Source organism: Lissotriton helveticus, chromosome 11 (assembly GCF_964261635.1).
Source record: "Lissotriton helveticus chromosome 11, aLisHel1.1, whole genome shotgun sequence".
Taxonomy (NCBI): Eukaryota; Metazoa; Chordata; class Amphibia; order Caudata; family Salamandridae; genus Lissotriton; species Lissotriton helveticus.
Window position 1 is genome coordinate 1048098116 of NC_136072.1, and position 24544 is coordinate 1048122659.

A 24544-nucleotide genomic window follows, 5' to 3' on the forward strand; every position below is an offset into this window, starting at 1 on the left:
TATTTTGTAATAGTGGAAGTCTTGTGTTACAGCGTGTGCTGCTGGAAAATGTATCCATGAATAGAAAACCTCTGTCTGCCGATATTCATGGGCCTCTACCACGAATATGACTGTACCACCTCTTGATGATAGTCCATTTTCTATAAGTTTAAGAGTTATAGTTCTCCTTACATTTACCGGAATGATTATAGCATTCGGGTCATCTTCTCGGAGACTTGTGTCATCCGCTAGGAGTTGAGCTGGTAAAGCATCTCTTTCTTCGTCACCTTCCGGCATTTTACTGACAGAAAGTTACTTTTGCTTTGCAGAGCAAGTTTCAAGGAAACAAAGATTAGGTGCACAATATTTTGGAACACTGTATCCTTCAACGTTGACTAAACCAAAAACTAATACATAGGAATCTCTTCCTACTAAGTTCCGGCGGATATTAACCTTTTACCCACTCCAGACGTCTTTTGGAGTTTTTACGGGAAAAGGGGTCTGTGTGAAAAAGCACGACTGAGTTACTCTAATGTCTTGCATTAGATTATCGCCTTACCAAACGTTGGGCGCCATGTAGTGTAGTTCCTATATTCCCAATAGGCTCTGCACATTGGAATAATATAAACAGCAGTGTAGACGTAGGACTGAGGTCATCTAGGTCTCTACTGACTATATAAGACTTAATTAGTTTTGCCAGCTAGCTCAGAGGTCACTAGAAACTTTCTCGAATGTTCAGGAAAGAGTTAACTCTCCTGATTTAGACAAGAAGGGATTAGCTTCTGACAACCGCATAAACATGACAACTTTGCTCCCTCAGAATAAAGAGTGTATCTCTAGAGTCGTGTGAAAACAATAGACAACTATTTCACTCAGTCAATCGTAAATATTTAGTTTCACCAGAGTGCAGAGAAATAGAGAGACGGGCGTTTTCAATAAAAGGTGTTATTTATTGAGCAGTCTTCTTTCTCATGCAAGAGAAATAAATTGCCACAATTGCAATACTTATCATGAAGTAAAGTGCATACAGTAAAAGTAGTATTATGAAATAATACTGTAAAAGCATTGATATGGTTTCTTAGCCATATTATACTTTAAAACGGATAAAATATATACATACATAAAAACATTGACTAACGTACTCAACTGGTGCTTCTAATATACGCCTACCCCGGTGTACCTGACCTAAGCCTAATACGTGGGAAGGAGTAAGTAAGTTGCAGTTTAAGTTAAGTTGGTTTTTGCCAAGAATCTGAATCAAGAAATCTCTTAAGGGTTTAGTCAGCTCCATACCTTGGTACTAGAATGAAGGAGGTCTTGTATCTCGTGTCTCAGGACTCGATCTCCCAGCAACCCGCAAGGGTGACTGGAAACACTGGAGCTGGAATTTCTCGGCTGGAGAAAAAGACAGCGTCTTTCTCAGTGCGCCAAAAGGGAGGGTCGGCTTCGTTCGGCTCTCGCATCAGCTGGGCTTCGGGCAAGTAGATAGCCGCTCTGCTCCAAACCACCGTGTGTTTGCTTAAGGCAACGTTGGTATATTTATACCTGAAAGGTTCCGGGTTTGACGTAAGGTTGGTCATAAGACGTCACTAAGAACTAACAGTTCTTTCTGGACTCCAGGAGTTCTTGTGCAAATCAAAACAAAAGCAGGGGGAATTCCCGGGCTGCTGAAGGCTTGGTTTGTTTAAAGAACGTGTTGTACTTTCTAGGAGTCTATGGGAGTAGCCTTGCCGTATTTGGACTGCATGGGCTATTACTAAATATGGATATGATTCTTATGCCTTTATAAGGATACTATTTATTATAACCACATAAGGGCATAAATCGGGAATATCGAATTAGGGTCCTAGATAGAAACACAACAGTTTCATGTACATATATGATCTGAAGGATGCACTAAAAGTGATATATATATCCATGTATTATGTTTCTTTAGATGGAGGAATAACTTCCCGGAAAATCCTTTTTTCCTGAAGAAGGTGGTCATTATAATCTATTGTCACCACCGAAACGCGTCGACGCCAGTTTGATACAGAAGAAATCGATCAGGGAATAACCTAAGGATAAGAGCAAGGCTTTCACCTGGTTTCCCCTACTTATGCTAAATATGGACCTTTGATTGACAATGGAACTTTCCTTGTGCCACTAGGGTTTCCTCCTTTTTAGCCAAACCAAGGATTTTGTCTCTGCCATTATATTGTGATATTATGACATGTATTTGCACATTTTGTTTTTTTTAACTAGATGGTAATGAAATTGTATCTTCCATTTCTCCAGCATTTGGAATATTGATTCTATGTTTTTAAAGATTAGATATTGTTTTAGAAAATTCTTTTTTTAATAAATTACCAGTTGTTTCATGCGCTATAACCCAACATTAGTGAGTTTATTTGGGGAGACGGGCTTGGAGGATTGACAGTGTGGGGGATCACCCCAGGATTTGCGTATATGAGGTTTTGAATGATTGAAGGTGTGTGAATAGAGGTCATTGGTAAGTGTCAAATTAGATCCTAGGGGTATACTTCATTTTCACTCCCAAAGGTGACGTACACACTCCCGACGAGGGTGCAACGCTCAAAGAGAGGTATCTATCTCACCTGCTGGCACCCGCCAGAGACCGCACAGTTCGCCTACACCTCAGGGCCCACCGAACCTCTCAGAAAGCCTCAATAGCTTGGCAGGGACTCCTAGAGGGAACCCCCCATGTCTCCAACACTGTCAGGGGACACAGACCTCTTGTGAAGCCCTGGAATCTAGACTACAATGCACTATCACCCACCCTTCTGTTCTGGAGAACTGAGAATCCTGCCATAAGGAGGGGTTCACCACTCTGTTTCCACACTTAGCTTCATAGCCTAGTCTGTTCTGAGTTTTAGTTAACTGAGTGACAGATACTTCAATGGGAGAAGTATAGGGTGGGTGCTGGCTGGGGGAAGGGGAGTGACTGTTATCTCTGTTTTTGTTAAAACTCTTCCACTCAGCTTCAATAATGGCTTTGACGTTAAAGATGTGTATGCAGTCGTCCTTCATAGCAAGGCCTGAATTCCCCAGACGATCCCAAGTTCTAGACACTCAGCTCGGAGAACCCCTCCGAGTCCTTTTTTGGAATGTGAATGGACTCCTAGATACAGTGAAGCGTACTGCGATCTTAAAAAATGCCCGGAGGGTCACACCTGACGTCATGTTGCTCCAAGTGATGCATCTCATGGGGCACCACTGCCCCTTTTTAGCACGCCAGGGTTTTGACAGAGTCTGACATTCGGGGTTCACCCAAGAATCCCGCGGACTGGTAATCCTCCTGCGGTGTTCCCTTCGCTTTACACTGGTCCCTACAATTAGCGATCCTCAAGACCTATCTGTGACCCTAACGGGGACTATACGAAATGCCACTATTAATCTAGTGTCGGTTTATATACCTCCAGCAACCCTGGAGCACACTATCCGGGCCACCGCAGAAGTAATATCCTCTCTTCCTCAAAGGTTGACAGTAGTTGGGAGTGACTTTAATGCAGTCTTAGAACCCACTGAAGATGCCCCTAGGACAACCCTCTTCCCACAAAAACCTAGGCGCTAGTCAACTGGCAGAATGCAAATCCCAAAAACAAACTGAGCCTCTGTGACGTCTGACGAACCTGGAACCCCAGTACACTTCCATACACCCACACATCTGCTGCACACCATATCCACTTCCGCATTGATTTAGACTTTATGCCTGCCCCAGACTGTTGGATGGTCACCGACATCCAAATCCTAGCGCGAGGCATATCGGATCACTCTCCCCTTCTTCTACATGTTGGGGGCCCCACGGGAGCTCCAAGTCCCGTTTGGAGGCTCAACGCCTGGTTTCCAAGATCAAGACTACAAAAAGACGATTGGGGACAAATTCAAACACTACTTTCAATCCAACGAGGGCACAGTACAACTTCAGGGTACACTTTGAGAGGCGGGCAAAACCACGAACCAAGATAGTGGGACCTGCTGCTGCTGCACCAGATAGCGGAAACGACGTACAGGGCTGTCGGACTGCCTAATGGCCAGCGCGCTGGCACTGCAGGGCCTGCGGTTTGAAAATACTGGCGAGTGTGGTGTACAGGCACGCTATTGGGCATCGCCCCCCCAGTCTGTCGGCAGCTGAGCTGGTGGGTGAACTGCTGTGACACAGCTAGCGCAAGACCTGTTCAACCTTGAAACTAGCGGATTGGAATACCCTGGGGCGAGGACTGCAGCCATCGCTGACGCCCTGAGCCTGCTGAGAAACCCGGCTGGACTGCGATAGTACGCTCGAAGCCTACAAGCGATTCTACTGTGCACCGCCCACGAGAAACCACCCCATGTGCGCAACGAGGCGGCAACTGGTGCAGTTAGCGTGGCCCGCAGACAGGGATCTCGCAGAAGTAACGCGCCCTACATAACCATGGGGAAGACTGACACGAGGCAACCAAGGCTTAACTTTGAGAAGAAGTCCAATAAAACTACGGATACAGATGCCGCAGACCGGGAAGCAGCTGACGACGCAGAAAATGCCCATCTGCCGGCGGAGGACGTCCGGTCAATGTTCCGGGAACTGAAAACCAGTCTTCAGGGCATTGATACCAAGATGGACACTCTGGCCGAGCGAATGGACAGGATTACGCAACGAATGGTCAAGCAGGAGGGGCGCGTCAGCGTATTGGGGACCAGAGTGACGGAGACGGAGGAAGGCCAAACGGACATGGAGAAGAAACTAATAGGAATGGACAAGGTACTGGCTCTAATTCAACAGAAGAATGAGGGTTTGGAGGCGAGATAGCGAAAAAAATAACATACGGATCACGGGCATTGCCGAATTGACAGACATACAGAATACGGAGCAATACATCGAAACAATGATGAAAGACCTGTTCGGACTGAACCTTTCTCCGATGTTCCTTATAGAGAGAGTGCACAGATCCCTGGGACCTAGGTTGAAACCTGGCGCACCGGCAAGACCAATTTTGGCATGTGTGCTAAACTACAGAGACCGTGACTTGATATTAAGCCTAGCCAGGGAGAAGAGCGCTATCCAATACCGCGTGAATGATGTGGCCATGTATCCGGACTTCACCCTGCAGGTACAGGCTGCCGGTAGGGAATTCATCCCAGTGAAGAAAATATTCCAACAAATAGGGACAAAATATGCACTGATATACCCGGCCAAGCTGCGTGTACAAGGACCTGGTAAACCCACTTTCTTCACAGACGCTAAGGCAACACTCGCCCATGCGAAACAAATGGCAAAGGACCACAAGCAACACAAGACTTCTGAGGAGGGGCAGACGGAGGACCGACTCAGCGACATCGAGTGATATCACAAGGACTGTGACGCACGTTACGGCTATTGACTGCTCACAGTGAATGTCGACTAACAATGGACTGACCACAGATTGGTAAGATGAGTGCTTTGCTTTCTTTGAAAAGGTCCCAATACCCTAGAACTTGAAGATCCCCCTGAGAAACGTTATGTACTGCTGTAACAAGGTGAGCTCAAATGTTTGTGCGTGGTATTTGCAGCTCGGCCACCCTGTCACAAGCACAGGGTTAGTTGCCGGCGACCTACGCACCCCATGGGATGATTCCCTTTAGTTGGACAATATGTTTGACTTGGATGTTGTTGGAGGGAAAGGGGAGGGATTTGCACAACTTGATTGGGGGGTTGGTGTAGGAGGGGGGGAAGCTGTTAGGGGTTTCAGTTCTTTTATGATGGCTTGGAAGACAGAGTATTGCACGGGCACGGTGGGTCTCCTGTATCTACGATCACATGTCAAGCAAATACATGGGTGCATGGTTATGACACATCTCAGTCCTGAATGTAGACACGCTGATGCTGAATGAATGGCAATGACACACTCACGAAACGATAACACAATCAAATGCCTCACGTGGAACATCAGGGGATGAAATGACCGCCAGAAAATGAGACTAATTCATTCCTACCTTTCGAGACACGGGGTAGATATATGTTTTCTGCAGGAAACACACCTGACGAATGCTACAGCGGGGATATTAAGGAATAATCGTTGGGAGGTGGTGGCGGAAGCCGGTTATTCCAATTACTCTAGGGGACTAGCGATCCTTCTGCGCAGGGGCCTGCAGTGGCGAACTCATGACACTACCGTGGATCGGGAGGGAGGATACCTAATATTGCAAGGAGAACTATGTCACACGCCGATAGCACTTATCAATGTCTATGGCCCAAAAACGGACAGCCCGGAATTTTTCCAGGACCTCTGGCACAGGGTGCGGACACTAGGACACAGGGCGATCCTGTGGGGGGGAGACTTTAATGTGGTCCTGTCACTAATGATGGATTGGCAGGGTTCCCCTCGAGCGCATCACACAAAAGCCGCAGACGCGCTGCACGATATCATTGAAGATCTCCACCTGGTAGATTCCTGGAGAGCCCTGCATCCAGCGACAAGAGAAGGCACATGCATCACACACCACCGTCGCGCATGGTCACGCCTAGATTATTGGCTAGTATCAAAAGACCTACACACCTGGTTAACCGATGCCACACACCATTCCCGCACATTCTCTGACCACGCCCCAGCTCAGATCAGTTTGCGCCTACCCCCCGCATATGCCCAGCCATTTGCCTGGAAATTCCCGTCTAAGGCATTGCTGGACTTGGTCTTCCGAGAGGAATTGCGCAGCAAAATTACAGAATATTTCACATTGAATGAAGGCACAGTCGACTCACCGGGAGTGCTCTGGGAGGACTTTAAAAGTGCTTACAAGGGGGAACTGCATAGCGTTACACTCCAGTGTACTAGGGGACATCCGCAACACACTTAGCAGACTGGAGAGGAAGTTAGGGGAGCTAGAACGATTGCAAATGCAGGATCCGTCGCCAGTCACAGTGGCGCCCATTAGGTCCAAATTGACGGAGTTCCAAGAGGAGGCTGAGAGGGAGACAGCATACCTCTATAAACACGCTCAGGCACGACGGTATGGGGAAAGCGACAGACCGGGTAAAACACTAGCTAGCTTGTTGCGCATGCCTAGAGGCTCGGCCTATATCACGGAACTACGAACAGATACCGGAGAGGTGGCTCGCACGCCACCTGAAGTTCTGAGCGAGATGTCTAAGTACTTCTCAAAACTGTACTGTTCTCAAACGAACCCGTCACAAACAGATATAGCTGATTACTTGGATGATATAGGACTGGCCTGGTTCAATGACGGGGCTCGGAAATATATGGAGCTTCCAATTACTTTAGAGGACATCACACAAGGTATAAGCAGCATGGCAACTGACAAGGCACCAGGGGCAAATGGCCTCACGGCAGCATTCTATGAAGAGTATGCGGATGTCCTGGCCCCTCGTCTATTGCAAGTGTATCAAGAGGCCATGGAGACCGGAATAATTCCCCCGACGATGCGAGAGGCCAATTTCATAACTATCTTAAAACCGGACAAAACCCGACCTCGCCGGATTCATATCGTCCACTATCCCTTATAAATTTAGACCGTAAAAATATACCCAAGCTACTGGCCAAAAGGCTGCAGCCTATGTTGCCGCAGATAGCTCTGCCGGATCAGTCTGGTTTCATACCGGGACGTTCCACTGCTCACAACCGGAGGACACTTTTTGGGGTGCTTCATTACCTGGACCCCCAGGTAAAAGCTGCAGCTGCGCTGTGGAGGCCACAAAAGCTTTTGATTCTCTTGAATGGAAATTCCTCTTTGCAGTTCTAGTGAGACTGGGACTTAGTCCAATGTTCATATAGCAAATTCAGATCCTGTATGCAGGCCCGACAGCCAGGTTAAAGGTAAATGGGCAGATATCTGAACCCTTTAACATCACTAGGGGAACACGACAGGGGTGCCCACTGTCGCCACTGTTGCATAGCAATGGAACCCCTGGCGGCCAAGCTTCGGCAATTCCACACGCAGAAGAGCATTGGCTTTACGACTAGAGGCATCTTGATATCAATATACGCAGACGATATGACTGTATATTTAACAAATCCCAGCGCTACCTTTGATGTATTAATGAGGGAGTTCATACGATACGGCGGGCTGACGGGAGTACAGATAAACTGAAATAAATCTGTAATATTGCCATTGACCGACACTACTGATCCCTTTATGTCGGAGTTCCCGATTCAGTGGGCGAAGGGGGAGACGAAATACCTGGGCATCCATATCAGCAGGTCGGTGCAGGAGATATGGACTGCGAACTATGGTAGGGCAATAGACTGGCTGGAAAGAAAATTGCCGAGGTGGAAGAAGTTACCGCTGTCCTTAACAGGACGCAAAGCCATTGCTAAGATGGTGGTCTTGCCTAAATTCCTATACCTCTTTGTAAATATCCCCATGCCACTGAATGTCCATTTCTTTAGGAGACTTCGCACTAGCGTGCTGGAGTTAGTGTGGGCGGGAAAGCAACCCTGCATCTCATGGAACGTTCTCACGCGGCCCTTTGCACAAGGGGGGTTGGGAGCCCCGGACTTCGAGCTATATGCCTATAGTGCGCAGGTGCAATTCATACATTTCTGGCATCACCCTACACAATTTCAGCCACATCTGGCGATAGAAATAGACAGGATAGCGCCACTCCCCCTAAACACGGCTGTGTTCCACCCTTATAAGCGTCCACAGCAGGAAATTGACACAGTGGAAGCGGTGAGATGGGCCTGGAGAGGCATAGCAAAAAGAGCGAAGCAGGAAGTGCTGTATGCATCGTCTATGCCATTAGATGCCAACCCCCTACTAGGGCCCCTGTTAGATAAGGCAACTGGACAGCGGGCTTGTCTCTGGGCCATTGCAGAGCTGAGGTTATCAGAGACCCCCAGCCACATTTCCAAAGTCCCTCCTTACTACTAAGTTAAACAGTAAGGATTACCGGGTAATACACTCAGATGCCATGGAAAGGAATTACTATGCATGGCTCTGTCTGAAGACGAGCACCACCAGAGATCACTGGAATACACATCAAACGTACACCCGCACAATTCCACATGCGTGAGTCCCTGGACAGGGAAAACAAGGCTTCTGCAGGGACTTAGAGTCTGTCTAAGGCCCAACGTTACCACCAGGAGGAATGCCTCAAGAACCTAACGGCACAAAGATTGATGTCTGTCCTTATACATAAGATCACTGGGGTAGAAACTCTGCTTGAGTCCTGCACACTAATAATGTGCACTAATAAACAGACCCGCCAGTCACGTGGAAGTGTGGGGGTCAACCCAAACACCCCACTGAAGCCATGCCCCCTACCTATTAGCGCAGAGGAGCTATTTCAAGCTTCCTGATCCACTGTGGCTCCTAGATGGGTTGAAGAGGTGAGGTGCCCGCAGGCAGAAGTATCCAAAAGAAATATAGCTATTAATTTTGAAGTAACACATTTACAGAGGTGTAGTTTAGTGCATCTCTCAACTTCACTGCAAAACGTTCAGGACATGTGGATCAAAGTTTCCGTACGAAAATTAAAATAAAATACACATAAAAAAGATTTAAGAAAAGTTCCAGTTCATGCATGATTTGTTCATGTATATTTAATCAAGAAAGATTACAATGTCACTTACTTAATTCCTAGTCCTTCTTTTCTTTGAAACAGGAGCGGAATCTTTAGAGCCTCTCTTTGCACATATTCATAGGTGAAGTCTGTTAGGAAACATTAACCACATATAATAAAATAACTTCATAATAATCCAGAAAAGCATTTTAAAAAAGCATGTTCCTGCTTCTACTCCTTTGCTTGATTTAATTATAATTTTTATAAATACCTCAGACATGGCATTACTATTAGCATCGCAAATGACATAATAGATATAATTGATAAGATACAACATCAAAAATAATAGTACAGCAATAATAGCCAGCACCATTGATATGGAATACATGGACAACAAGTGAGGACAAGAAAAGATTCAAAGATAAAAATGTATATATATATACAAGTAAGTGAATATACTCTACCACTCCCTACAGTTAATACTTGGGAGAGGAAGACTCGGTGAGCCCAGCATTCAAGAAAAAAGTAACCATAATTTATCACTTTCAACGGTGTGTAAAGTCATGAACAGTGCATTGCAGGAGCATGATTCACGGTTTGCATAGCTATGTGCAACTGGCAAATTGTAACTGAGAATGGCACACATGTTCTTTTTTCAGTAAATTTCTGAGGATTTTATAAAGTAATTTTAATTTTATGAGCAAAGATAGCCATCATTTAACAATTTGTTTCAGACAAGTTTTTGATTTGCTACGCTTAACTTCCTCTTTATAAACGGATTACATTCTGCAGATGAATATGCATGAATAGGATATAAAAAAGATACTAGTGAATAACACAACTTTCCACATACCAGACTGCAAACCCCGACTGCTGTACTGCAAAATCTCCCCTTCCATTCAATACTGCCTGCTCATCTACACCCAGCTTGGACTAAGCCATACGTCGGTTAATACATTCAAGAACACAGTTGTGTGAACTGTCGTAAACTATTCGCTTTCCATTGGAACTTCAACACCTGGTTTAATTTAATTGCCTGAAGAACAATAATGAATCACAGATAACCTTACACACAACAAGAAGCTCTACCAAGGTGTTTTACAACTAGTTCAAACACCAGGCAGTTATTTATGAAAAACAGCATTTACAAGAACACTGTGAGAGACATGTTATCCCTCCTCTTTATATGGCTCAAAAATATTATTCGGCCAAATTGTTTCATCATAAAGAAGGCCAGGACAAGTACTTAAAAGTGTTAAAGGACATAGTCCTTCTGAGTTTGTGAGCTTGACATGCATGCTCCACATCTTAGCCGCTGCAAACAACTTCCATGTTCATTTCATGTTCTGTTCATTTACACACTTGGTACTTTTAGCGCTCAACTGCCTCTACTGACTGTTAATTAATTTGTTTACTACATTGAAAGTACCCTTTCCATTCCCCAACAGTGTTAAAGCCTTTTGTCACTCATTGCCACCTTTGTGGCAGGATGTATGGTGGCGTCAAAAATTGACTATTCTGTCTTGATGATTAACTTTGATATCAACAGAATTAACTTTTTCTCTAAAGAGTGTTTTAATTTTAAAAGCTGTCTAATTTATACATATGAAATCTCCTTTGACCACCATCATTTACACTGTATATAAATAAGTCCTAAAGTCACTTTCTCACAATGGCATCTGAAACTTTATGCCACCATTCCATTTTTAATTAGCATGTTCCCTTTTTTTTAATAATCAATTTTATTGATTTTATGAAAAGACAATAGTAGAACCTGAATACAAACAGCACAGCATATTCAGCAGCATAATTACATATAACATTAGACAAATAAAACATTCTTATGTATACATACATTGCCGTATCACTGCCCTCCAAATGACGGGGAAGTTGACTAACTCACCATTCCCAACCATTTGCCCCAAACTTTCCGATGCTTGGCCGGGCATTCCCTGGCCTCGTACAGTGGCAGTTCTTGTGTGGGCGCACCAGTCTACTCCCTTGTGCCATGTGGCTATGGTTGGTGGGTCGAGATTCTTCCAATCCATTGTAATGTCCCGTTTGGCCACCACAAGGGTGATGCCTAAGAATAATTTATTTGCACTAGACCCATTCAGCCCATCTGTGACACCTAGTAGTATGTTCAGGGGGTTGTGGGTACTTCCCATCTCAGCACCGCCACAAGCTCTGTTTCCAGTGACTCCCAATAGGAAGCTATGAGTGGACAAGACCATACCATATGTAAAAAATCTGCGGGCTCATCCCCACATCCTGCACAAGATGGGTGTGGCAGTAGGCCCGCCCTCTGTAGAAGGACAGGGGTGAGATAGGAGATATGTAAGTAGTACAGTTGAACCAAGCGAAATCTGGCTGAAACAGTGATATTCTTGGGGGCCATCAGGGCATCCTTCCAGTCATCTTCCTCCAGGGCACCTAGCCAGGTCTCCCATCTAGTTCTCGGCGGGTCCAGGGAGGTGGGAGCATTGTTAGTTAACCCCTTCGGCGCGCATGACGAGCTGAGCTCGTCATGAGTTGTGCCGCTCGCACGCTGATGACGAGCTCAGCTCGTTATGTTACACGGCTTTTTGAAAAAAGCCAAGTAGCGCGAAAATCGCCACAGCGCGCATGCGGTTAAGGAGTGATAAATGCGTGGTCGCCCTCAAGTTGCCCATTGTGATTTGAGCTTCTAACGGGCTGTGCTCTGGAAGTGACGTGCCTGTTGCTATGTGTACGCCAAGGGTGTGGCGGAGCTGCAAATACTTATAAAACTGTGACTGGTGGAGCGAGTGTCTAGTCTGAAGGTCTGAGAGGAAACGGATATGGTCGCTGACCCAAATATCACTGAGTTGTGTGTTACCAATAAGTTCCCAACCTCTGAATCCTTCTGGGCATTCCACCTCTCACAGCCATGTGCCTTGCCAGGGGCTCTTTGCTGGGTCAGTTTATTCCCCCATTGGGTGTGACGTAGGCAGGCACGCCAGGCTAACAGAACTGCGCGGCTCACTGTGGGCAAGATCTTGGGGATGGGACCCCCGTACATCATAGTTTGGATTTGAGGAAGTCCCAAATTCATCAGCTCACTCCTATAGGCAGGTTCAGACCAGTCCCCATTGAACCAATCATGCAATGCTAGGAGACAGGTTCCTAGGTAATATAAGTATAAGTTTGTCATACCCAGACCTCCATCGCAGGGCGGAATATGGCAGCAAGAGAGAGCCATGTGTGGCCGTGAACCATTCCAGAGGAACCTCGTGATCAGACTGTCCAGCCCCTTGAACCAGGTCCTCGATGATCAACAGGCAGGTTTTAGACCGGCCCATTCCACGGAGGCAGTGGTGGTGGCGGTGATGGACACCCTGAGGCGGGGGGCTGATAAGAACTTGGCCCAGGCCCTAGTGCTTTTAGATCTCTCGGCCGCTTTTGACACGGTCGACCATGTTATTTTGGTCGACCGTGTCAGAAATGCTGGCATTTCTCGGGCCCGGCCCTGTCTTGGATTGTGTCCTTTCTCCATCACCGTTCCCAATCGGTACAATTGTCCACTTTCTCTGCTCCCCATATCTTTCTTTCCTGTGGTGTCCCCCAGGGTTCTGCGCTGTCCCCTCTATTGTTTAATCTTTATATGCAGCCCCTATTAGCTTCTCTCCGGCACTCTTCGGTTACCATTTTTAATTATGCAGATGATCTGCAACTGATTTTTCCCATTGACCCCTCCCCTCTTTCTTGTTCCAATTTCCAGACCATAATGCTTACCATCTATGAATGGATGAACTTCAGTCAGCTGAAGCTTAATCCTAGCAAGACTGAGCTTGTGCTGATTGGTGGCCCTCCGCATCCTTGGACTTCCAATTTCTGGCCCCCTGCCCTGGGTCTTCCCCCCCTGTCCAGTCAACTCCGTAAAGAGCCTTGGAGTCACTATCTCTAGTGATCTTTCTATGCGGCCGCACATTAATGCTGTCACTTCGGCCTGCTTTTTCCACCTTCGCAGAGTCGGGAAGATTCGAAGGTTTCTCTCTTCAGAAGCTCTTACTTTGGTCATTATGGCCCTGGTTACCTCACGTTTAGACTATGCCAACTGTCTATACGTGGGGGTACCCGCTTATCATCTCCACTGTCTCCAACTGGTGCAAAACCAGGCAGCCAGATTAATTTTTCAGCAGCCCAAACATCAACATGTTACGCCAATGTTGAAGACTCTACACTGGCTTCCGGTTGCACAACGCTGCATCTTTAAAATGGGTTGCACTATCTTTAAATCTCTCTCTGCTTCTGCTCCTGTCTTTATCTCTCTCTGTCTGCGCCCTCACGTCCCTTCTCGACACCTTAGATCTTCTGCCCACAATCTCTTGATCACTCCTAGGTTCAAACGCAAGAAACATGGTGGTGCCTGTTTTTCCTTTCTTGCTCTGTCCACCTGGAACTCCTTCCCTCTTTCCATTCGGCTCACTCCTGATTATTTTCCTTTCCGCAAATCTCTGAAAACGTATCTGTTCTGTCTTGCATTCGATTAGCTGTTTCCACCCACTTGCTCCTCTGCCCACTGGTCTTGAGCCCCAAGAAACCAATTGGTGTATGTGCGCGGTACCAAATACCTTTAACATAACATAACATAACAGGTCCGAGGAATATTGAATGGGGTGTTTTGAATGACATGGAGGAATCGGGGGGGGGGGGATAATCCTTTTAAAAAGTGCTACTCTACCTAATGGGTTGAGCGGTAGGGAGTTGCCACTTCTGGAGGTCTTGTTTGGCTTTTGTGACAAGTGGGGTGATATTAAGCGCCCAGGCCAGCTCGGGGAGCAGGGCGACCCAAATTCCCAAGTAATTAAATTATTGTCGTCTGATGGGGGTGGTAGACTGCCAATCAAATCACCCTCTAGATATATGCAGGGGTACCAGGGTTGATTTGGCAGAGTTCAGACATAGCCCAGAGGTACGTTTGAAGATATGTAATATCTGTAGGCATCTGGGGCCAGATTGGGCAAGCCCTGTGAGAAAGAGTAGGACTTCGTCCACACATAAGGCGATTTTATCCTCATGAGAGCCTGTCCACTTCCAGCCCTGGACCCGATTGTCAGAACGAATAAGGCTGGCCAGGGATTCCATTGCCAGGTCAAAAAGGAAGGGCGAGAAGGGACATCCCTGCCTCGTCCCCCTCCTGATTGGGAACAGGTCTGAGAGTGCTTCATTGACAAGCACTCTAGCAGTCGGTTTGGAGTACAGGACATGAACCAGATGGTGAAAGTCAGGGCCCATGCCCATAGTGGCCAGGACATCATCCAGGTATCCCCAGTCTACCGAGTCGAAAGCTTTCTCGAAGTCGACTAGAAGTGCCAGATAGGGGGTTAGTGTCTACCGGTTGGCCAAGGCCAGGTGGAGGCGTCTAAGGCAGTGGCTGGTACTCCGTGCTGGCATGAACCCACACTGGTCGGGGTGGACCAGCTTATTGAGGTATGGCTTGAGATGCTGGTCCAGGACTGTGGTGTACATTTTGACCTCCATGTTAATTAGGGATACGGGGCGGGAGTCAGAGCAGGCTGGTGAGGGCGGCTGCGTTTTGGGAATAATGACTATCGTGGCCACGTCGGTCTCTAGTGGGAATGAGCCTTTTTCTATGGCTTCTGTGTAGAAGGCCGCAATGTGGGGAACAAGTATTTCATGGTAGGCGGAATGGTACTCTTGTGGGTAACCATCTGGACCAGGAGTTTTCCCGGCTGCAACCTGTGAGAGATCGTCTTGGATGTCTTCGAATCTGTTAGGGCCCTCCAATCCGGCTGATTCCACTGCATTAAGTTTAGGTACGTGGAGGTTTTCTAAGGTGATCAGATATAATAGTGAGAGTTCCGGCTTCTGGGCAGCGTAAAGAGCAGAATAGCAGTCAGCCAATGATTGGGCCATCTCTTGGGGAGAACAGTGGGTAATCCCTTCCGAATTTCGGATTCCCGATATTATCCGGTTCCCCAAGGGGTATGACACTAACCTATGCAGCATTCTTCCATTTTTATCACCCCATCCATATAAGTGCGCTATGGAGGACCTCCATAGAAGCTTTGCCGAATCTAGTGTAATCTGCTTCAGTTCATCTCTTACTGGTGTGAGTTGGTGCAATTGGGACTCGCTTGTCGTTCCGGATGCACTCCTTTCGAGTCGGGTTGATTGGGCCTCAAGGAGGGTGAGCCTGTTATCCCGAGCTGCTCGCTGGGCTTTAAGGTGGCCCTTGGTGAATCCGCGGGTGGTTGCCTTTCCTGCCTCCCACATGGTGCCCAGAGAAGAGACGGAGTCTTGATTAGTGAGATAGTACTGTTTAAGTTCCGCTCCGACTGCCTCTCTGAATTTCCCGTTTTGGAGAAACCATACATTCATCCTCCACAATGGGCGGAGTATATCAAGGGGGTCACCTAGGGCTAGGAGCAGAGGTGAGTTATCCGAGATGCCTCCGGGAAGGGCTTTGCGACATTCAGGGGCCGGCATAAACATGTAAATGTAAATGTAGTACACTTGTAAAGCGCACAGCTGCCCCAGCAACGGGGCGTCCCGGCGCTGTATAACTCTGGGGAATCCGTCCTGGCTTTCCCTGTGGGATGGTCCCTTGCTGGGAGTCCCCAAGGTGGAGCCAGGCATCCCCGGAATTGGTGGGGCCGTTGTGGAGATTAGGCAAGCTAATGCCCAGAGTTGCCGAGTGGAACCCCTGATTAGAGTAAGCACCGAAGCGAGAATTATCGAGTCCGCTGACCAAGGTCCACAACCCCAATCATGTCGATGCGGGCCTGAGTGTGGTACGCGGCTGAGGTGTGGGTGTAGTGGGTTTCTTCAGGGTTCCACAACTTCCATACGTCACAGATACCCAGGGTTTCGGTCCAGTTCGCCAGTTGCTTGGCATGTAGGGTGCGTGATGTAGAGGGGGCCCATGTGGTATCAAGCCTGAGTTGCATGACGGCGTTGAAGCCCTCCCCCCCACCACCGTTGTTCCGGGCGGCAAGGAGCTAAGCATCTCTCCGATGCGGCCTAAAGTCTGGTTATGCATGGCACCGGGAATACAGATGGAGAGGACGTTAAAGGCGTTGTCACCCACAGTTTCGGAGAGGGCAATAAAGCGACTGTGGGGATCCCTGGTGATTTGAGTAGGTACGAAGGGCAAGCTGAGCCTCAGAAGGATCACCACTCCGCGTGAACCCAGTGTGAAGCCAGAATGCCAGGATCTATCGAACCCGTATCTTGCAAGGAAGGGACAGATATTACCCATGAGATGGGTTTCCTGGAGCAGGAGTATGTCGGGGTGTGTCTTTGGGCATGCCGCACAACAGCAGTACGCCTGATTCTGTCTAACAGGCCGCTGACATTCCATGACATTACCCAGAGTGAGTTTCCCTTATGTATGGTGTGTGTCATGGTCGATGTGAGAAGTCCATGGAATCCTGGGAACTTCCATAGCCATGCTGTGGAAGTGTTTGAGAGAGGATTAGCACTGGTTGGCGTGCGATTGGAGTGTAATGTCGTGCTGATGCAAGGCTGAAATGCTGCGAATTTTGAATTGTCAAACTAAATGTGAATCCGGGACAATGGTCCCAACCTCCACCCTATACTTTGAGAACAGACGCATCTGTCGCCCTATGACTGTGGAAGAAAAAAGGCGAAACTATAATGTTACGAATCAAGGTAACGTGGAGGACCCCTCTATTTATAGGATGAGATCGTATATCGGCATAAGTACCTGATTTGCACAATATACTGTGTTTTCACCCAAAGAGTTTGTCCCGGGCCATCGGGCACCATTCGTGAAACTCCTTGGGGTTCGTCAGTCGAGGAGTGCTGGGCTGCGGGAGAGGTCCGAGTCCGTGGAATCGATGCCCAGAGTCTTGGGAAAGTTGTGTGGATGAGCGGTCTCGTGAGCCGGGCCGCTGAGGAGGGCAGGATTCAGAAAACAGTTCCCAGCGTTGGGGGGGCCAGGGCGGGAGTGTGTTTATCTCCTGCTTGGAGTGGAGATGGCGGCGGAGGTGGTCTGGGCCTCCGGGGCAGAGGGCCGCAGTTTTTAATCGAAGAGGGCGTTCTTCAGTCAGCTAGGTCCAGGCTGCTTCTGGGGTATCGAAGAAATATGTTTTACCTGGAAGACCACACATAGCCGACCTGGGAAGAGTAGTCTGTACTGCAGGTTAAGGGTGCCCAATTTTTGTTAGGCTTTTGTGTATGAACGTCTTTGGGTTGGGCTTCCCGTGTATAGTCTGGGAATATCATAATAGTGGGGTTTTGGTAAGGTAGGGTTTTCTGGATATGGGCCTACCGTAGGATCAAGTCTCTGTCCCTCAAATTGAGTATCCTGGCGATGATGGGTCGATGTGGGGCACCTGGAGGGGGGCTTGGTGCCAGGGAGCGATGTGCTGGCTCCTCCGCGCACCAGGCTGATAGTGTGTCTTTGGAAAAGCTCTTGTGGTATCCCATTTGGACTAGGGGCGCAGTGGGACAGAGGTTTTTTCATAATCTTGGTTATCTCTGCGGGTGTATATGATAGATGTGCCAAGCAGCAGGTGGTCCAGCTGTACTCCTGGAGCTGATATGAAATGGCTGCATCATGGATACTTCCTTTAAAGTGGGACTTCAAGTGTTCGACCCAGTGGCCCTCACTTATTTTTGCCATGTAGGCTACCCTTGGGCCTTTTTCAATATTATTATGTTCCCAGAATTTTTTTGAATCATATGACTTTGAGTCATATAGCAGTTGGGCCCACAACACATCTTGTTTAGATCTATTGAAGGCCCATAGTTCCCTTTTCAATAATCTTTCATTCAGAAACCCTTTAGAAGGTTTTTGCCCCCAGGGGGTTCTCCATAATTGCCTGAGCAGTCTGCCTAGGTTGGATCTTCTCAGGCGAAAGGACCGTGGCATGACTATGCTCTGACAGTGCCCGAGTTTCACTCCCTTATTCACTGGAATTTGATCCAACAATTACACCCCACCACTTTTTAAGGTCACCAGCCTCCACAGTAGACCCCAGGACTCGAAAAATCCACTCGTCCGCTCGCATTTCCGAGACAGATTTAATTAGGGCGAGCTAATTTTACGTTTTACTCGCCCTTTCTGGCGCGTAGGAGAATAAACTGACTTTTGACCTCTGTCTCTGAAAGCAGAGGAAATGTGACAAGAGAGCAAGATTTAAAGGCATCTTTATTGCTCACAAAGTAAATGAGCAATAATGCCTTTAAATATAGTTAACTTGTCACTTTTGCTTGCTTTCACAGACAGAGGTCAAGTGCATTTCAGTTAGGTCGAGTAGATTTTTGTAGGTTCCTGGACCTATACAGGGTAGACTGATCAAATTAGCCACGGTGTATTCTCCAAACTCTAGACAAGATGCCTTTCTCTGCTCTTTCCTCAACAAGTTTAGCCACTTTGCCTCCGGAGAGGACATACCTACAGGGGATTTTAAGTCTGTAGGGGAGTCATGTTTCGATAGATCAGGATCTGTATCACCCCATTCGGAAGCTATGTCCAAGAAGCTGAAGCAATTATTGAAGCATATGTGTGTGAGAGATTCCTGGCAAGAGCAACACATGGACCAGGCCTTTTTTTTGCATATCCACAGATCATACTATAGAATAGATTACATTCCCATTGGTAATGTCCTCATGTCTTTAGTCTATAAAACAGAAACCCACCCAATCTCAATTTTTAACCACACACCCATAGACCACTGACTATTAGAGAATATCATAACTGCCCACATAGGTGTTGGATATTTCATCCATCTGTAATTACAGATCTTGTTTTAAAATCAGAATTGAAAAAAAAAATCCATGAATATTTTCAGAATAACATCTAGAAGACACCAACATGCCTTCAAATCTGTCATATGTGGCTGATGTTTTTGGCATCAAGCAACCCTATAAAAGGCTTAGGCGCAGCGAAGGCACACTGCTTGAACAGAAACTTATCCAAGCAGAGAAAAAAACATCCCTCTAAAATACAACAGAGGAACGTTATGTCTCTGAAATGCTATAGCTACAAATAGTGTATCCAGAAGGGGGTTCTCGTCCTCAGCATCCCAGGTGTGGACGTATAATCAAAAGTACAAAAAAGGGGAAGGGTACCTGGTTATCTATTTTACCACTATTTATTTAGGGGGAAAAAAACAATGACCAATGAGGTTCATATGCTTTCGATGTAAGAATTACATTTCTTTCATAGTAAATTCAAACATATTGAGTATAGACATTTGGTTCATGTCTGAGATACGATACATATTGAATACATGGCTTGTGATTGGCATACATCAACAATGTGTTAATGGACAAACGTAAAAGTGCAACAATATTTACATAAACAGTGATTGATTTACAAAGTATTATTGCTTGGCGCATAAGATCTTATCACCGCAGGCACCGGCTGGTTTGAGGAGACTGCTGCAGTCCTACGCACCCCGCCGTCCTTTAAGATCTTCCACCTTAGCACTGGCATGCACCCGCGTGTTTGGAGAGCCAGAGCTGGTGGCCGTTCCTTCTGCTGCCTGGCTGCGCAACTGTGGAAATCTCTCCCTGGGTCCATCAGAATAATTCAAAACCATCTTGCGTTCCGGAAGGCCATTAAGACCTGGCTCTTTCCGGCTTAATGCTGTTTGCCGCGGTTTCTTGTCTGGGTGATGTTGGTCTGCGCTGGGACGCCCTGTCGCTGGGGCAGCCATGCGCAATATAAATCTAACAAATAAAATAAATAAATAAATTAAAGTACATAAAATTACACCAGCGATACACAGTTATTGGCAGTTCCTCATTTTCCTCACAATTGGTGTTTTTTAAAGGGAACTGTAACAACATGAGAAAAATTGATTCTCCGAGGGGTGCATTTTGGATTGCCCACCCTCGCCAAAGATTTAAAATTTTCCAATTGCCCTTTATGGAAAAACCAGATGAAAGTAGCCGACGCGTTTATAATCCCTGCGGTAATTCACAGGATTGTCAACAGGGCATGAGGGCACGGTGTAACCTAGAAGTGAAATTAAATAAAAATGATTATCTAAAAAGTGGGGCGTCTCCTCTTCTCTACTTTTCTTGGGTATACCATTTTAGTCTAAAACATTATACCTGAAGTTGAAAATGTCACTTCAATGAAGATTAAGTGTTTTGTCTCGCGTCGCAGGACCTAAAATAATCAGGAGAGTACCTGTCATTTGGAGTATTTATGTTACAATATAACTCGTGCTGTTAATACATTTGTCATGAGACTTACAATGGAAGTCAGCGGAGGGCACCGGGAAGTTACTGTTGTTGTTTGTCAACCGGCAAGGGTTCCGTCAAAGTTAGAATTATGCCACAAGGCGCGATTCATTTACAGCACTGCCAGGGCGGACAAGGGAGTAAATAAGCTCTTACTATGGCAGCTCCTTAGTGAAGAACACCTTTCAAAGAACCTTAGAATTACAACACTTACTTTAGGGCGGATCAATTGACAGCCATGTTTGATGAAACGGCTATGACCTCGGCGGACGGAAAGACCGTCCGCCGCTTTTCCGACCGGAGGTTTAATATGGTGGCGGTGTCTAATAGACACCGCCAGCCATATTATGATGGGCTTGTGTAGATGCCTTTCCACAGTGGCGGAAAGGCATGCGGTCTTCACTCTGGGGGCCCCCTGCGGGCCCCCAGAGTGAAGGAGAGGTGGGGGGTGCACAGGGGGGATACCTGTGGTACCCCCCTTCATTTGCATAAACAAAGTGGAAGGCACCGCTCGGTGCCTGCCGCTTTGTCTATGCAAATGCATTAATGCATTTTTAGCATTGTGGTGGGCGGTGCAGAGAGCATCGCCCGCCACAATGCTAAAAATGCAGGATGTGCCCGCCACTGTGGCGGGCACATCCTAATACCCCCCACGGGATACCCGCCCTTAAGGCGGGCGGTCCCAAACCCCGGTAGGATGATCGCCCGTCATCCTAATAGGCTCCTAAGTCTTCAATGAAGTGACATTTTCAACTTCAGGTACAATATTTTGGACTAAAATGGTACACCCAAAAAATGTAGTGAAGAGCAGACGACCCACTTTTTAGATAATCATTTTTATTTAATTTCACTTCTAGGTTACACCATACCCTCATGCCCTGATTATAAACGCGTCAGCTACTTTCATCTTTTTTTCCACATAGGGCAGTTGGAAAATTCTAATTCTCCGGCGAGGGTGGGCAATCTAAAATGCACCCCTCGGAGAATCAATTTTTCCCATGTGATTACAGTTCCCTTTAAAAAAACGCCTATTGTGAGGAAAATGAGGAACTGCCAATAACTGTGTATCGCTGGTATAATTTTATGCACTTTGTAAATCAATCACTGTTTATGTAAATATTGTTGCACTTTTACGTTTGTCCATTAACACATTGTTGATTTATGCAAATCACAAGCCATGTATTGAATATGTAACGTATCTCAGACATGAACCAAATGTCTATACTCAATATGTTTGAATTTACTATGAAAGAAATGTAATTCTTACATCGAAAGCATATGAACCTCAATGGTCATTGTTTTTTTCCACTTAAATAAATAGCGGTAAAACAGATAACCAGGTACCCTCCCCCTTTTTTGTACTATTGATTATACGTCCATACCTGGTATGCTGAGGACGAGAACCCCCTTCTGTATACATAATTAGAGCGGGCAACCCCCGCGAGGTTACAGCACTCAATTTGTTTTTCATTTTTAAAGAATTCATCTAATAACACGAAACAGGCTACTCAAGCCTGAGAAGTTATGGCTGAGAAGGATCATTATCATTCACGGAAACTCATATACAAGGCTTAATATCAGGAGCGTCTCCTTTTTCCTCCATAGCACTTAGCACAACAGTTAAACAACAGAATGAGTCAGACATACTAATTAGACTCCGTAAAAAACATATCAGGACCGAACTCCATGGTCATTTCTTATTGAAACACCTTAAGGCAGGCCAGTCAATCAGGCAAGTTCACTTTATTTGGTTAATTAAAACCATTAAAGCATACTAAGAATAAATAAATACACAATAAAAATACTTCCTTAATATTACAGTATCATATGCATCACAAAATGTCAAAAGACAGGATCTAATTAATCAATTTACACTTGATAAAAGAGAGATAAAAATGTCATGCAATTTCTAACAGGGGTACTAAATTTCCTTAAGGCAGGCACCATTCCATGGGGCCAGCAAGTTAAAACTATATCTGTGATCTATACAGAGGACCCAGAGTATAAAAAGGGCTTTAGTTATATTTCGACTAAATGTTGCCGGGACCGTATGTCCACACTATTGAAACAGCACAAAGACTCTGCATTAAAAAAGCTGGAGAACTAGATGCCTTAACTCGAGCTATACACGATATTCACAATGTGACAGAAGCAAAAGCGCTGCTTGAAAAAATTGAAAAAGAAATTCAAACGTTCAAAGACAATACTATAAACTTCACATCCGCCAAATTTGAGAAGGACACAAAAAGTTTCAGGACAGAAGCAGTTTATCCTTATTTAAAGGAAGATTATTACACACAAGAAGTCCAGCTTTGTTCTTTCCACACAGAGTATACCCAAAGAAATAGGGGCATTTGAACAGGCAGTTCTGTCATCTATCACACAACTGGCCAAACAGAAGACCTTTCTCAAAAGGAATATCACTAGACACCAAAAATTGGCGCTGAAGAACCTACAGAATGATGATTCACTAGTGGTAAGGTCCGCTGATAAAGGGGGAGCCCTAGTTTTATGGACTAAAGAAAAAATATCAAGATGAAGCCTACAGCCACATATTTAATCAATCGTGGTATAGACAACATACAGAAGATCCAACCAAAGAAATACAGAATGAAATAAACATCAAGACTAAATGGGGGTTTGAACAAGTGATAATTGGCCCTAAAGAACTAGAGTATCTCACCAAAAAACAACCAAGAATTCCTGTCATGTATTTTCTCCCAAAGATCCATAAAGACCCACAACGACCACCAGGGAGACCGATTGCATCGGGCTGCAATTCGGTACTTGAACCGATATCAAAATACGTAGATGTTTCTCTCAAGCCATTCCTGGAATATGTTCCATCTTACCCTAGAGATACCACTGATTTTATCACTAAGATAGAAGGTCAACCATTCAATCACCATCAATAGTGGATGTTTTCTTTTGATGTCAACTCCCTATACACACAGATTCCTCAAGACGATGGCCTGGAACCCATGGAGTACTTTCTAGAAACAAGACCAAAAGCCCAAAGGGTCCCCACTGACTTCATTTTGGATTTGGCTAAAATTGCTTTAACCCCTTCCATGCTCATGACGGAACGGTTCCGTCATGAGCGTCGGTTGAGCTGTGCTCATGACGGAACCGTTCCGTCATGGTTCCATAAGCCCAATGGAACGTTCAGCACAGCGCGAAAATTCGCGCCGCGCTGAAGCGGTTAAAATGGAACTACTTCACGTTTGAAGATCCATTCTTCATGCAGGTCAAGGGCACTGCCAAGGGGTGTCCTTATGCCCCGGAAATGGCAGTGATCTTCATGACTGTTTAAGGAACGGTTTATCTACAAAAATAACCCATAGAGCGGTAACCTCCAAACATGGTACCGCTATATTGATGATGTTTGGTGCCAGTGGGAAGGCACAGAAGATCAACTACAATCCTTTTTGGCATGGCTAAATAGCAGACATGCGGATATTAAATTCAGCATGACCAAAAATCAAACTCCACTAACTTTCCTGGATGTGGAGGTGTTTGCACAAGATGACAAGTTGATAATCATGTTAAATCGCAAGTCTACAGATAAAAATTCATTTTTACACTACTCTAGCCTCCATCCACGAAGTTTGAAAGACAATCTACCGTACAGCCAACTATTAAGAATCCGGCCGAACTGCTCTTGCAAAGAAGATTTTATTGTCCAAGCAGACATACTCTGTGAGCAACTCAAAGAGAGAGGATACCCGAAGAAAATGTTAAAACATTCAACAAAGCGGCCTGGTATACTCCCAGAGAAGAGTTATTGACTAAAAAGATCAAGAAGCCATTGGGCCAACTAGTATGTGTGTCAACATTTGGCCCACATACAAATAAATAAAAAAATATAATTTTGAATAATTG

At 46.0% G+C, this 24544-nt stretch overlaps 1 protein-coding gene across 8 annotated transcripts in view; it reads right to left on the reverse strand.

The window, feature by feature from the left end:
• Positions 1-24544, reverse strand: part of KDM2B (lysine demethylase 2B) — a 1129854-nt gene that overhangs the window by 1086298 nt on the left and 19012 nt on the right. For all 8 annotated transcript variants that reach the window (XM_078667529.1, XM_078667528.1, XM_078667527.1 and 5 more), the window contains one exon: positions 9528-9606. In XM_078667529.1, coding sequence (XP_078523655.1) covers positions 9528-9606 — 79 coding nt within the window. The remainder of the gene's footprint in view (positions 1-9527; positions 9607-24544) is intronic.